Source organism: Bufo gargarizans, chromosome 1 (assembly GCF_014858855.1).
Source record: "Bufo gargarizans isolate SCDJY-AF-19 chromosome 1, ASM1485885v1, whole genome shotgun sequence".
NCBI classification, from domain to species: Eukaryota; Metazoa; Chordata; class Amphibia; order Anura; family Bufonidae; genus Bufo; species Bufo gargarizans.
Genome location: NC_058080.1, coordinates 398,536,022 through 398,550,806, shown reverse-complemented (window position 1 = coordinate 398,550,806; position 14,785 = coordinate 398,536,022). Strand labels below are relative to the sequence as shown.

Here is a 14,785-nt window from a genome sequence, read left to right as displayed (position 1 = left end):
TGTAAATTATGCCTTATTCACACAGTCAGTGATTCAAGGCCAAAACCAGGTGCAGGTCTATCCCTTATGTCTGTGGAGGCTCCAGTTTTAGTTTTGGCTCACAATCAATGATGGAAATCCCTGACCAAAACACTGATGTGTGAATAAGGTACGGATGCACGTTTGTGTGCAAGAGGCCTAACAGCTTAGTTTGTGAACCTGTTTAATAAAGGTCCATTCACACGTCCGTATGTGTTTTGCGGATCCGCAAAACACGGACACCGGCAATGTGCAGTCCTCATTTTGCGGATCGCACATCGCCGGCACTCTCATAGAAAATGTATTTTCTTGTCTGCAATTGCGGACAAGAATAGGACATGTTCTATTTTTTTTGCGGATGCGGACAGCACATTCTGGCCCCTTTTAAAATGAATAGGTCTGCACAATTGCAGAACAGATGCGGACCCATTTTGCGGATGTGTGAATGGACCCTAAAGCTACAGATAGTTGCTAAAAGTCATTACAGAAACGCGCTGCATCCAGTTGGTCTCTTTGTATACTTGTCTATATTTCATACAGCTTCAGATCTTGAGTTCACTAGGCATCTCCTCTCCAGCCAAGCCTTTCAGTAGATTATTTACCGCAAGTACAGCCATTGTGTTCCGTGTACTGTAGGTAGCACTTCCAATATGGGGTAAAATAACTGTAAACATAAAAAGATTAATCTGCTTATCCTCACGAATATATGTAATATTTTAAATATCCACTCATGAACAGACATCACAGATTTAGTGTGCAGTGCAGGATTAGCAAAACATGGCTACTTTCTTCCAAAAACAGCACCACACCTGTCTTCACTTCAATGGAGCTGAATTGCAATACCAGACACGATCCATTGACAGGTGTGGTGCTGGTATTTAGAAGAAAGCAGACATATTTTTGTAATCCTGGACAGTTAAATAAAATAAAATAAAATTAAGTTGTACTGCCCCTTTTAAGCCAACATGGTTCAGATTCCCTGCCACAAGATTTATAGATTAAAAGTTATGTTTTAGAGGTATTATTCTGAAGTGACCCAGTTATTTTATCTTAACCCCTTCCCACATTATCACGTACATGTACGTGAGCGAATGTGGCTCCTTGCCGCATCCTCATGTGCATGTACGTGATGGGATCGGGCGGGTGCAGGAGCTGCGCCCGATCCGCAGCACGGGCCCAGCTGTTACTGATAGCCGGACCCCCTGCTTTATCCGCCAGCATCGGTGTATGCGGTGATGCCGGTGGATTAACCCTTTTACCTGCGGCTGACAGCGGCACGTGTGGGCTCCCTCTGACTCCATCGCCCCCCCACGCTGGCAGAGGGGGTTGATGGTTGCCATGGCAGTCCCGCTGCCTTACACAGGCATCGGAGCTGCCAACCTACGGAAGCCCAGGAGATCCAGCATGAGCGCTGGGTCTTCTAGGCAACTGTCAGCGTCTCACAGTGTGACACTGACAGTTCAAATCAGTACAATACAGAATGTATTGTACTGAATTGAAACAGGGATTAAACCCTGAAAAGATGAAGTCGTGGGACAAAAATATAAAAAGTAAAATAAAGAGAAAAAAAAAGTTGTTTCAAGTAAAAAAAAAAAAAAAGCGTCCTTTTTTTTCCAAAATAATGTAAAAATAAATAAATGTAAAAAACAGGGAAAAAAGTTGACATATTACGTATCGCCGTGTCCGTATAGACCGGCTCTATAAAAATATCACATGACCAAACCCCTCAGGTGAACACTGTCAAAAAAGCTAAATAAAAACTGTGCTAAAAAAAACATTTTCTTTTGTCACCTTACATCACTAAAAGTGCAACACCAAGCGATCAAAAAGGCATATGCCCCCCAAAATAGTACCAATCTAACCATCACCTCATCACGCAAAAAATGAGCCCCTACCTTAAACAATCGCCCAAAGAAAAATAAAAAAAACTTTGTCTCTCAGACTATGGAGACACTAAAACATTATTCATTTTTTTCTAAAATATTAGTGTATAAAACTTTAATAAATAAAAGTAGACATATTGGGTATTGCCATGTCTGTAACGACCTGCTCTATAAAAATATCACATGATTTAAACCCCTCAGATGAACACAGAAAAAAAAGTGTAAAAAAAGCCTTTTTTTTGTCACCTTACACCACCATATTTGTTATTGTCGCGTCTGTAACAACCTGCTGTATAAAAATACCACATGATCTAACCTGTCAGATGAACATTGTAAATAACAAAAAATAAAAACTGTGCAAAACAGCTATTTTTTTGTTTTTGTTTTTGTTACCTTGCCTCACAAAAAGTGTAATAGAGCAACCAAAAATCATATCTACCCTAAAATAGTACCAACGAAACTGCCACCTTATCCCATAGTTTCCAAAATGGGGTCATTTTTGGGAGTTTCTACTCTAGGGGTGCATCAGGGGGTCTTCAAAAACCATATGGCGTTCCTTTCCTTCTGCGCCCTGCTGTGTGCAGTATAGCAAATGGGGTGTTTCTGTAATCTACAGAATCAGGGTAATAAATATTAAGTTTTGTTTGGGTGTTAACGCTTGCTTTCAAATAAAGAGGAGAAATCCAGCTTCCAAACAACGTGTTCAAACTTAAATAAATCCTTACTCATAATCGTTATGAGTAAGGATCTGTATGGAATGATCTGAAACGCATAGACTTGGATGTAAATGTTGGATTTTAAGCACTTATTCATTACCCTGGGTTCACACCTGAGCGTTCCTCAAACGCGCGTTTTACGCGCGTTTGTGTCGCACGTTTTTATGCGTGTTTTTTGTAATAGCAAACGCGCGTTTGACGCGCGTTTGTGTCATTGACTGCAGTGTCCTATGGCCACAAACGCGCGTCAAAACGCCCCAAAGAAGCTCAAGTACTTGTTTGAGCGTCGGGCGTTTTACAGCGCGTTCGTACGCGCTGTAAAACGCCCAGGTGTGAACCCTTCCCATAGGGAAGCATTGGTTTTCATGTCTTAAAGGGAACCTGTCACCCAAAAATCGCCTATTAAGCTGTTTACAGTACCTTATAGTGCTGTATAGTCGTTTCCTGATGCACTTTTTGTTAGTTTTGCAGCATGTATGCTCAGTCAGAAATCGATGTTATATTCAGCTGCTGCCCCGTGCTTCAAGTCAGGAAACGAAGTCACGGGGGCAGCTGCCTCGGCGTCTTACATGGCCCTCTCCCCGCCCCCTGCCTCTGTGACTGACAGCCGAAATCCGATTCCGGGACCGCGCTCAACGGCCGCATGCGCAGTAAAGGGCGGCAGGAGCGCGGTCCCGGCTGCCGCGCGTACTACGCGCCGTCTTACTTTCGCCGCACTGCGCATGCGCCCGACATCCTGTATCAAACGCGCCCGCGCCCAGATGCCGGGCGCGGGCGCGTTTGATACAGGATGTCGGGCGCATGCGCAGTGCGGCGAAAGTAAGACGGCGCGTAGTACGCGCGGCAGCCGGGACCGCGCTCCTGCCGCCCTTTACTGCGCATGCGGCCGTTGAGCGCGGTCCCGGAATCGGATTTCGGCTGTCAGTCACAGAGGCAGGGGGCGGGGAGAGGGCCATGTAAGACGCCGAGGCCGCTGCCCCCGTGACTTCAAGCCTGACTTGAAGCACGGGGCAGCAGCTGAATATAACATCGATTTCTGACTGAGCATACATGCTGCAAAACTAACAAAAAGTGCATCAGGAAACAACTATACAGCACTATAAGGTACTGTAAACAGCTTAATAGGCGATTTTTGGGTGACAGGTTCCCTTTAAGCGTTTTACAGCGCGTTTGAACGCGCTGTAAAACGCTCAGGTGTGAACCCAGGGTTAAAGTTTGAACACGTTGTTTGTAAGCTGGATTTCTCCTCTTTATTTGAAATTGTTCATCGTTTAGTTCCCGGCGTATGTCCGTGTCTTTCTCCAACACAAGACCAGGTGAGCCTCAACAACCCTTTTTACAGATTAACCCTTATCTTTGTTACTGGAGAAAATTTATTAAAATAGAAAATCTGCCAAAAAAGTGAAATTCTGAAATTTCATCTCCATTTTCTTTTAATTCTTGTGAAACACCTAAAGAGTTAACAAAGTTAGTAAAATCAGTTTTGATTAACTTGAGGGGTGTAGTTTCTACAATGGGGTCATTTATGGGGGTGGGTTCCACTATGTAAGCACTACAAAGTAACTTCAGACCTGAACTGGTCCTTAAAAAGTGGGTCTTGGACATTTTCGGAAAAATTTTAAGATTTTCTTCTAAGCCTTCTAACGTCCCCAAAAAATAAAATGGCATTCCCAAAATGATCGAAACATATGGGGAATGTAAAGTAATAACTATTTTGGAGGTATTACTGTCTATTATAAAAGTAGAAAAATGGAAATTTGCTAATTTTTCCTGATTTTTGGTAAACTTGGTATTTTTTTTATAAATAAAAATGACATTTTTTGACTGAATTTTACCACTGTCATGATATACAATATGTGACGATAAAATCTCAGAATGGCCTGGATAAGTAAAAGCGTTTTAAAGTTATTACCACATAAAGTGACACGTCAGATTTGCTAAAAATGGCCTGGTCCTGAAGGTAAAAACTAGCTTGGTCTTGAAGGGGTTAATTACCTTGTATTATTCAGTGACTTCACAAGCAAATTAACACCCTTTTACATGGGCCAAAGAGTGGGTCAATTATCGGGAACACATTCTACAATTGCTCGTTCCTGTTAACTGACCGACGTTTACGTGGCACATAGTCATCGCTTGTCGACAGCATATCGCCCTGTATAAATAGGAATGTGCTGTCAACAAACTGAATCTGTAAGGGGTGAGTTATTATAATAGTGGTCGTTCATCCCCATACAGGGAGGATGACTGCTGCATTTAAGTGCAGCTCACGCGAGCAGGCAATGCACGGTTTGTTCCCGATCACTGCCCCGTGGATTGGCCCATGTACACAGCTCCTTATTTGGAACTACATCTGCCACACTAGAAACTAAAGATGTTGGCGATGTCTACTTAACTCCTATAAACTGTTCTAAAGACTAGCACTACAGGTTTTTTTTATTTTATAAACACATTCTTAAAGGGAACCTGTCACTGGGATTTCGTGTATAGAGCTGAGGACATGGGTTGCTAGATGGCCGCTAGCACATCCACAATACCCAGTCCCCATAGCTCTGTGTGCGTTTATTGCTTTAAAAAACCGATTTGATACATATGCAAATTACCCTGAGATGAGTCCTGTACGTGAGAGGAGTCAGGGACAGGACTCATCTCAGGGTAATTTGCATATGTATCAAATCGGTTTTTTTTACACAATAAAAGCACACAGAGCTATGGGGACTGGATATTGCGGATGTGCTAGTGGCCATCTAGCAAACCATGTCCTCAGCTCTATACACAAAATCCCCGTGACAGGTTCCCTTTAAGTATTGCCACATATAACAGGTATAAAAACATTACCACAGTTTTTTAGGTTGAGGAGCGGGTGGTTTGTTGGCAGTGGTTCGGGAGTTGTTACATCTAAACCAGCGGCTGCAATCTGCCCAGTGACCAGGGCCTGGTACAAGTCTTCTTGGTTTACAACAGAGCCTCTGCAAAGGGTGTCCACAAAGTATTAGCATGTTCATGGTCTAAAATTTACAGACTGTAACATTTTCAGAATTAGGCAAAGACAGGGATGGATGTTTTTTTGTTTGTTAGTTAAAACTACATTTTAAAAGGGAAGTTATATATGTGATATAATTGCCTACCTAGAAGTCCTCCACTACTATTACTAATGCTGGGTTCAGACCTGAGCGTTCGTGATGGAGCGCTCTGTATGCGCGATTGTACCGGCGTTTACAATCGCGCATACAGAGACAAGCGAACGCCCATTGTCGCGCGTTCCCGAAAGTCTATGTACGGGAACGCGCGACAAAACGCCCCAAAGAAGCTCAAGAACTTTGAGCGTCGGGCGTTTTACAGCGCGATGGTACGCGCTGTAAAACGCCCAGGTGAGAACCATTCCCATAGGGAAGCATTGGTTTCTCCTTGTTGTAGGAACGCTCAGGTGTGAACTCAGGGTAAAGGTTATTTAATCTATTCTCGGTATAGGTCATCAATTTCAGATCAGTGGGGATCCAACTCTTGGCACCCCTGCCAATCAGGGATTTTAAGAGATTGTGGCACTCATGCAAGCCCTGCATCCTCTTCAGTGTTTCACTGCAAGCAGTCTACATTGTAGTGGTGATGCAGTGTAATTACAGCAGTTTATCCCATTCAAGGCGCAATTACACTGCATCGCCACTATGACGTACATGGTGTGCAGGTAAATACTGAAGAGAATGCAGTACTGAGAGCTGGATCCATCATCCTATATTTATGACCTAGCCTGAGGATGGGTCATCAGTATTGTGAAACTGGAATTCCCCTTTAAGGATCCATTCACACATCCGTATGTGTTTTGTGGATCCGCAAAACACTGACACCGGCAATGTGCGTTCCGCATTTTGCGGACCGCACATCTCCAGCACTCTCATAGAAAATGCCTTTTCTTGTCCACAATTGCGGACAAGAATAGGACATGTTCTATTTTTTGGCAGAACGTTAGTGCGGATGTGGACAGCACATTCCGGCCCCATTCAAAATAAATGGGTCTACACCTGTTCCGCAAAATTGCGGGATGGATGCGGACCCATTTTGCGGATGTGTAAATGGACCCTAAACGCAATGGATGTCATAATACAGGCTCAGCCATGCATTAAATTAGAGTGGCTGATGTGTGATACAACTTTTCCCTCTCCGGCTGGGGAGCTGGACACATCACCTCTCTGATAAAGCTTCTTCCTTTGGAGAAAACATTGCATATTTGGGATAACCCTTTTATTGAAATAATTAGCTCTGGAAAACTTCTCATTTTAATGTACAAAACTAGCTTGGTAGTATGCATCAACACTTCTCTGCATAATGGGAACTGGGGCAGGAAAAACGTGGAGTTGTTACCCTAATCAGACCACTTTTTTTTCTTGCTGAAATTCTTTCTCCCCTTTTATGTCTTTTCTTGTAAGAACCGGTATGTTAATCCTTTACATTCTCAACCAACAAAATGTGAAAGTTCAGGTTTGTGTAAAAATATCTCCCATCCAACTTCCCCCACTCACATTTTAACTTGGGAAGTAGAGTGGAGACGAATGGAAGAAGCAACTTTAAAAATTATATGAATAAACTAAACCAGAAAAAAAAAAAACTATAGCAAACACCTTGCACAAAAAAAAAAAAAAAAAAAAAAAGTGCCCCTATATACTGCAATATTGGCTGCAACTGGAAGGGGACTGAATAATTTATTTTTTTTTAGTTGTGTTTATTCTCCTGAGATGATAAAAATGACCTGGTCATGAATATAGGCCAAGTCTTGAATTGGCTAATTCAGTTTTGACTTTATTCCTACCAAGAAGAATTAAAGGGGCTGTCCAAGTTATATTTATTGATGACCTATCCTCAGGATAGGTCATCAATATCAGATCGGCGGGGGTCCAACACCCGGCACGCCTGTCGATCAGCTGTTTAAAGAGGAGGCACACGCCGTGCCAGCACTGCCTCCTCTTCACTGTTTACCTTCTAGCTGTTGCATCTGCAGTAGTAAGCAGCTGTAATTACACCTAACCGTCCCATTAAAATGAATCCTGAGGATAGGTCATCAATAAATATAACTTGGACAACCCCTTTAAGGAGTAAGTGGCTCTCAATTTAAAGGGGTTTTCTGGGATTAAACTTTTATGTTCCATTAAACATGCCCTCCCTTTGTTCACAGCCCTGCAATGCCTTTCCCTGCCTCCACTGATGCCCCCTCATCCTTGACTTGTTACCCCCATTGTGTCAGATGCCACTTGGCTGAGGTATGTGCCTCTATTAGCGGTCTCTGTGTACACAGGACGGAGAGACGGCTGAGAAGCAGGGAGACATCTGCTCCCCGCTTCACCAGTCACCTAAGCAGCCGGAGCTCCTCACGAGCAGCCCGATGTAGTGTCACACATCACGCTGTTGGTCTATGTAAAAGGAGCGGTGCCGGAATCGGCTGTGCAGGAGCGCCACGATGAGAGACAGTACACACATACCTCAGGCACGCAGCATTCAACAGAGTGTTACTACACCGTGGGGAAAACAAGTGAAGGATGAGGAAGGCGTGCACATACACAGAAGCAGCCCCTCCATGCTGACATTACGTTGACGGGTAGTGCAGCATGTGACCCATCAACGTGATGCCAGCAAGACAAAAAAAACAAAAAAAACAGGCCACATGATTGGCTTCTAAAGTGAGCAAAGGGGACAGAATAGGTAATACAACCATATTAGATGTGTGTTAGTATGGGCAGGACATGTTTAATGGAACATAAAAGTTTAATCCCGGAAAATCCCTTTTATTTTAATAGAGAATCATAATCCATATGCTAAAATTACCAACATAACTATCTGCAATCTAAAAAAGTAAAATGTATATTAGGGATCGACTGATTATCGGTTTTATCGATATTATCGGCCAATATTCAGGATTTTGACAGTTATCGGCATCTATTTTGGCAATATACCGATAATGTATGGGGAACACAGATCGCGCTGCTGACAGCGCTCTCCGTGTTCCCTCAGCAGCACAGGGGAGAAGGAAGCAGTGTCTCCCTCCCCCTGTGCTGCTGCTGCCGCCGCCAATGATGTTAACTTACTCATTCATTCAAATTGAACAGAAGGCGGGAGCTGGCTGCAGAATCACATAGCCGGCTCCCGACCTCTATGAGCGGTAGCTGCGATCCGTGGTAGTTAACCCCTCAGGTGCCGCGGATCACAGCTAGCGCTCATAGAGGTCGGGAGCCGGCTATGTGATCCTGCAGCTCCCGCCTCCTGTATATGAATAAATTAGATTTATCTTCATTGGTGGCGCAGTGCGCCCCCCACCCCCGTATTAAAATCATTGGTGGCAGTAACCGATCGGAGCCCCAGCAGTGTAATCCTGGGCCTCCGATCGGTTACCATGGCAGCCAGGATGCTATTGAGGCCCTGGATGCTATAGTAAGCTCCATGCTGCTGTGTGCACAAAGCACAGAGCAGCAGGGACAGCGTGAGCTCCTATTCACCCTGATAGAGCTCTATCAGGGTGAATAGGACAAGGGTTCTAGTCCCTAAGGGGGCTAAAAGTTAGTAAAAAAAAAAACAATATTAAGTATAAATGAAAAAGAAAGATTTACAAAAAAAAAAATACACATTATCAATAAACATTCATTTTCAGCAGATTTGTGTAGGAATTTTATTTATTTTTAAAAAAAAATGAAAATTCACAGAATATCAGTATAAATTATCGGCCTGAAAGTTCACAAATTATCGGTATCGGTCGATCCCTAATGTATATTCTGAGTACAGTATTGTAGTAAAACGTTACCAGTCTTTATGCCACATACATTTTAGAGGATTTGCCTATTTGGTCTAAACCAATAGTTCCCACTGCTAATTTGGAAAGCAGAGTGTAGACGACTGAAGGAACGAACATATAATGCTGTATACTACCGCTTACTATACTAACTTAGTTATATGTAAAGTCTGGTTGGCCAAGAGACTGCCTGTAGTTCAGGTAGTGATGTAAGCTAGCAGGCAGAACAGTTAGCTGTACGAACTTACCGGCTTATGTTAATAAAAACTGAGGTTTTCTTCATCCTGCCAAAAAAATCCTTGTTGCACAACCCCTCTGTCTCAGGGGTTAAAGAGCAGGTAACAATGACAAAATCGGAATCCTCTGTAAGTTTTTCATGAGAAACTAAAAATATTTGGGAAAAAAAACAGGATATTAGTATTTTCAAGCCCATTGAGAGCCAAGACCAAAGAAGAAAATTGTCCCATAGAGAGAAGATAAACTGTAATACAATTACCATATTCAGCATTAACCTCTGCAGCACATTCAGGTCGAGGCCGACGTCCTGTGTACAAGAACTTTTTCACTCCAAAAGGTTTAAGGCGTTGGGCAATAGCCAAACCTAGGGAGGGAGGAAGGAAACAAATTATACATGTTCTTATTTTAACCTCTTCCCGACATCTGCTGTACATGTACAGAGCAGCGAGAAATGGTCACTGTGACACGCTAACATGGTTAAGATGGCTGCCGTGTCTGGTAGCTGGACATCTTTACTAGGGGTTTCACGACCACCAATCATTGCGATTAGCCGGTCAATTCTGACCAGCCGGCCACAGCATTCTCACTGGAAAAACCAACGCGGGGGCTGCAGGTGACCTAACATGGAGGTGATAGGTGCTGTCCAGGAGGAGGACTGAAAGATTTTATTGTCAGGACCCCCTCATTAGTATATACATGTAGGGAATGGACGGAGTGGCTACCAGGCCTGGCCTGAGAGCGCTATCTCGACTAGCTGCATTAGTAAGGGGTGCATGGGAGGACCCATTAAAACATTTGCTGTAGGGCCCAGTCACTTCTACTTATGCCACCAGCAGGAATGCTTTTCTTTTCATGCCCTTCTTGGCACAGTGTGCAGGAAGCCGCGATGGCTAGTGGCTTAGCTCCACTCAATTGTGCTAAGCTGTGAGTGGGTTCACGGCCTTAAAGGGCTTCTGTCCCCCCCATTGTGCAATTTTCATTAGCCGACATTAGCTATTTGCTAATGCCAGCTGAGTGCAATCATACATGTCCTACCTTTGTCTGTGGCTTATTTCTTGTAAAAATCATACTTTTATCATATGCAAATTTCTTCACTACCAGCAAGTTGGGCGTGTCACAATCCGCCACGTGAACATGCCCTTAGGACAAGGGGGATGTTCTTGTACTGACCATATTTCACGGTAACAGCAACTCCCCTGCTCCTGTAGGAGGTACCGCTACCCCCAAGCCCCAATGTATCCTGGCCTACAGAACATACATGGTAGTTGTTGATTTTTAAGACAACAAAGCTATGGTATCAAAAGCTGGTCATCCACACAATAGAGATGGCACTGTGCTATTTTGAGCTGCAGGCCAGATGGGAACATTCTTTAATTTCAAGAGATGGTGATCAAGGCTCTAATTTTTGGAAGCCAAAGAGAAGAGTGACCCAGTACTTCTAGAAGTGACGCCACCCATATTGTACCCAGACAAGATTTCCCTGGTGAAGTCCCCCAACAGCAAAGAAAGGAAGGAACTAAAAATGATGCTGAGTCTGTTTCAAAAGAACGCCATTTGTCATTGTGAGATCTGCCCAGAAAAACCTGGCCGTACATAAATAGTGCAAAGTGTACCACATCCACCAATTATTAATCTTCCGGGAGTTTGATACTAGTGAGGGACTGGGCATAGCTGCCGGAGCACGGTGGCTTCCTCAAAGTGATGATCTGCCGAGCGTTGGACCACCACCAATCAGTTACTGATGACTTAGGTCCTCAATATGAAACTCTCAGAAAACCCCTATCACTTTTAACCAATCACTGCACATTAATTTCAGTGAAAAAAATACTCGCTACATCCCTAGATAAATTACTTGAGTTTCCAAAAAGGGGTCATTTCTTGGGGGTCTTTCTGCAATTTTCAGCCAGTGCTGTGTATTACCAACTTAGACCTCAAATGCACATGGCACTCTTTCACTTCCGAGACCTGTCGCATATCCAATCAACAGTTTAGGGCTGCATGTAGAGTGTTTCTATGATGAGCATAAGGGCTCATTCACACAAACGCGTGAAGCCCGTGCTGTGGTCCGCAATGCACGGGCACCTTCCGTTGGGTAGGCGCATGGGTATTGCAGACCCATTCACTTGAATGGCTCCCCGATCCCTCCGTTCCGCAAAAAGATAAAGCATGTTCTATCTTTTTGCAGTGCGGAGGCACGGAACAGAACCCCAGAAAGCACTCCGTAGTGCTTCTGTAGTGTTCCATTCCGTGCTTCCGTTCCGCATCTCCAGATGCAAATGTGGTCCGCAATACGGGAACGGGACATGTAAACGAGCCCTAATAGAGAGCTGACTTTTCACTGAAATGACATATCTATATCCACTGCATATTAACACCTGTGGTGTAAAAATAAATTCCCTGAGAGGTGGATTTTCTAAAATAGTTTTTCACTGTAAGGGTACATCAGGGTCTCTTCAAAAGCAACATGGTGCCCAAAAACCATTCCAGCAAAATCTGCCCGCCAAATGGCACTCCTTCAGAACCCTGCATTGTGTGCCCATGACAGTTTACTAGCACATAGGAAAATGCATAACACATAGTGGGTGCTTTTTCTCCTATTACCCCTTATGAAAATGAAAAATTTGTGACTAAAGCAACATTTTATTGGGAAAAAATATAAATTTTTATTTTCACAACCCAGTATTTATAAATTCTATTAAACACATGTGTGATCAAAACCCTCAGTACACCCTTAGGCCTTATGCACACGAAATCTGCGGTCCCCAATACACAGGCAACACCCGTGCGGATTCCGCAGACAGATCCAGACCCATTCAACTCGAATGGGTCTGTGATTCGTCCGCACTGCAAAAAAGTTGTGCATACACTACTTTTTAGTGGTGCGGGGACACAGACAGAAAACCTGTGCCTCCGTTGCGCACCGGATCTTCCGGATTGCGGACTCATTCAATTGAATTGGTCCGCATCTGTGTCGTGTGGTGCACACGGCTGGTGCCAGTATATTTTGGACCCGTGAGCATGAGCCCTTGCATAAATTCCAAAATGGGGTCTTTTGAGGTGTATTTCTTATGTTTTAGCTTCTCAAGGCCTCTACAAACTTGACAGAACTGAATTGGTGCTTAAAGGGAACCTGTCACCGGGATTTTGTGTATAGAGCTGAGGACATGGGTTGCTAGATGGCCACTAGCACATCCGCAATATCCAGTCCCCATAGCTTGTGTGCTTTTATTGTGTAAAAATACAGATTTGAGCCATATGCAAATTAACCTGAGATGAGTCCTGTCCTGGAGATGAGTCACATACAGGACTCATCTCAGGTTTATTTGCATATGTATTAAATAGTTTTTTTTACACAATAAAAGCACACAGCACTATGGGGACTGGGTATTGCGGATGTGCTAGCGGCCATCTAGCAGCCCATGTCCTCAGCTCTATACACAAAATCCCGGTGACAGGTTCCCTTTAACACCCTTTAAGGGGGTTTTTCAATGGCTTTAACTACCACATTTTTTGCCCCAAACGTCACTGTGCCTTATGGGGCAAATACTAATAAGCGCTTCCATTATGGAAACTATCATTAGTACCGGGAAGCGGTGAAGGCTCTGTACTCACTGCTTCCTGGTCCTCTGCTGTCGGCTGTGCACAGCGTGAGGGCTTTGTGACCTCACGCTGTGTGCGTCGAGTCACAGCTGACGGCAGGAAGAAGACTGGCGGTTAGGAGCGGCGGCGTCCGGAGCAGGAGAGGTAAGTGGATTTTTTATTTTGTGATCTGAGGCTGGTCAAATATGGCTGGGGGCTGATCTGAGGTCTGATTTGGGGTCATTCACATGGGGGTCTGAGCTGAGGTCTTATTAACATTGGGGGTCTGATTGGGGCTGTGAGCTGAGGTCTGATTAACAATGGGGGTCTGATCTGAGGTCTAATGAAAAATATTGATTTCTTCTTGTCCTCCTCTAAAACGCATCTTATAGGGGGAAAATACGGTAAATTTTATGTTTCAGCTAACTTTTTTCTGACAACAGTTTTTTGTCTTCCCTCTTACAGGACTGTTGATTGAGTGTTATTGTTAAGTGTTCACTATCTCTAATAGATAAAGGCGTGCACCATTTGGGCAATAAACAGACTTTGAAAAATGCAGAATAGTTGGACTTCAAGAAGTTGGGTGGTCCATCCATCAAATTTCATCAAGATTTGGATAAGAAGTTTCTGTAGTGCATCATGAATGTCAACAATGGTCAGAGGAGGGCACTTACACAAGTACAGAGGATTCTGGATGGTCAAGGCAGATAGATGCATGCCAAGATCACCATATAAGAAGAGCTGCTGTATCTCAAAGGACAGCCAGGACATCACAAATCAGTTCTGCAGTAGCTTCTGCGGCAACCACCCAACCCAGAAGTAAGTCTCTTTGAAGCAGGACTGCATTCACACACTCCTTTCGCTTGTTTGCCAGTATGGTCTTATCATCGCCAAGAGCGCCTGCACTGGTGCCGCAAAAGAGCCCATTGGAGGCATGAATGGCAAACAATAGTATTCAGTGATGAAAGCAGGTTCTGCCTTGGAACAGGAGGGTGGGAGAGCACATACTGCCATCACGAGTAGTGCGGAGACACACAGGACCGACAGCACATGTCATGATATGAGGCCTTTCCCATCTGGTATTCAAAGGGAACACTGACTAGCCTTCGGTATGTGCAGGACCTTATGGAACCAGTCCTACTTCCTTTTTTGTTCTCAAGATACATATATGGGGAGATTTATCAAACTGGTGTAAAGTAGAACTGGCTTGGTTGCCCATAGCAACTAATCAGATCCCACCTTTCATTTTCCAAAGCAATTGTGAAAAATGAAAGGTGGAATCTGATTTGTTTCTATGGACAACCAAGCCAGTTCTACTTTACACCAGTTTGATAAATCTTTCCCTTTCAAGATAATGCCCACTCACACACTGCCCGCAGTACTCTATGTCCTTTTCAGGGTAACCAGCAGCTCCTCTGGCCAGCTCGATAGCCAGATCTTTCCCCCATCGAGAATGTCTTGGACTGGATGTGACAAAAGATCTCCCATGCACAACAGCCAACAACCACCTTGGCTAAACTATGGGTCTAAATTGAAAGAGCTTGGAATGACATACCACAGGAGGATATCCAGCATCTGTATGA

At 43.9% G+C, this 14,785-nt stretch overlaps 1 protein-coding gene across 1 annotated transcript in view; it reads right to left on the bottom strand.

Moving 5' to 3' along the window:
* Positions 1–379: 379 nt before the first annotated feature.
* LOC122921023 (glyoxylate reductase/hydroxypyruvate reductase-like) overlaps positions 380–14,785 on the bottom strand; it is a 29,760-nt gene continuing 15,354 nt past the window's right edge. Inside the window, exons 6-9 of the mRNA XM_044270902.1 lie at positions 9,883–9,987; positions 9,635–9,770; positions 5,453–5,583; positions 380–682 (exon numbers count right to left, since the gene is read on the bottom strand). Of these exons, the coding sequence (XP_044126837.1) occupies positions 561–682; positions 5,453–5,583; positions 9,635–9,770; positions 9,883–9,987 (494 nt within the window). The 3' untranslated portion in view covers positions 380–560. The remainder of the gene's footprint in view (positions 683–5,452; positions 5,584–9,634; positions 9,771–9,882; positions 9,988–14,785) is intronic.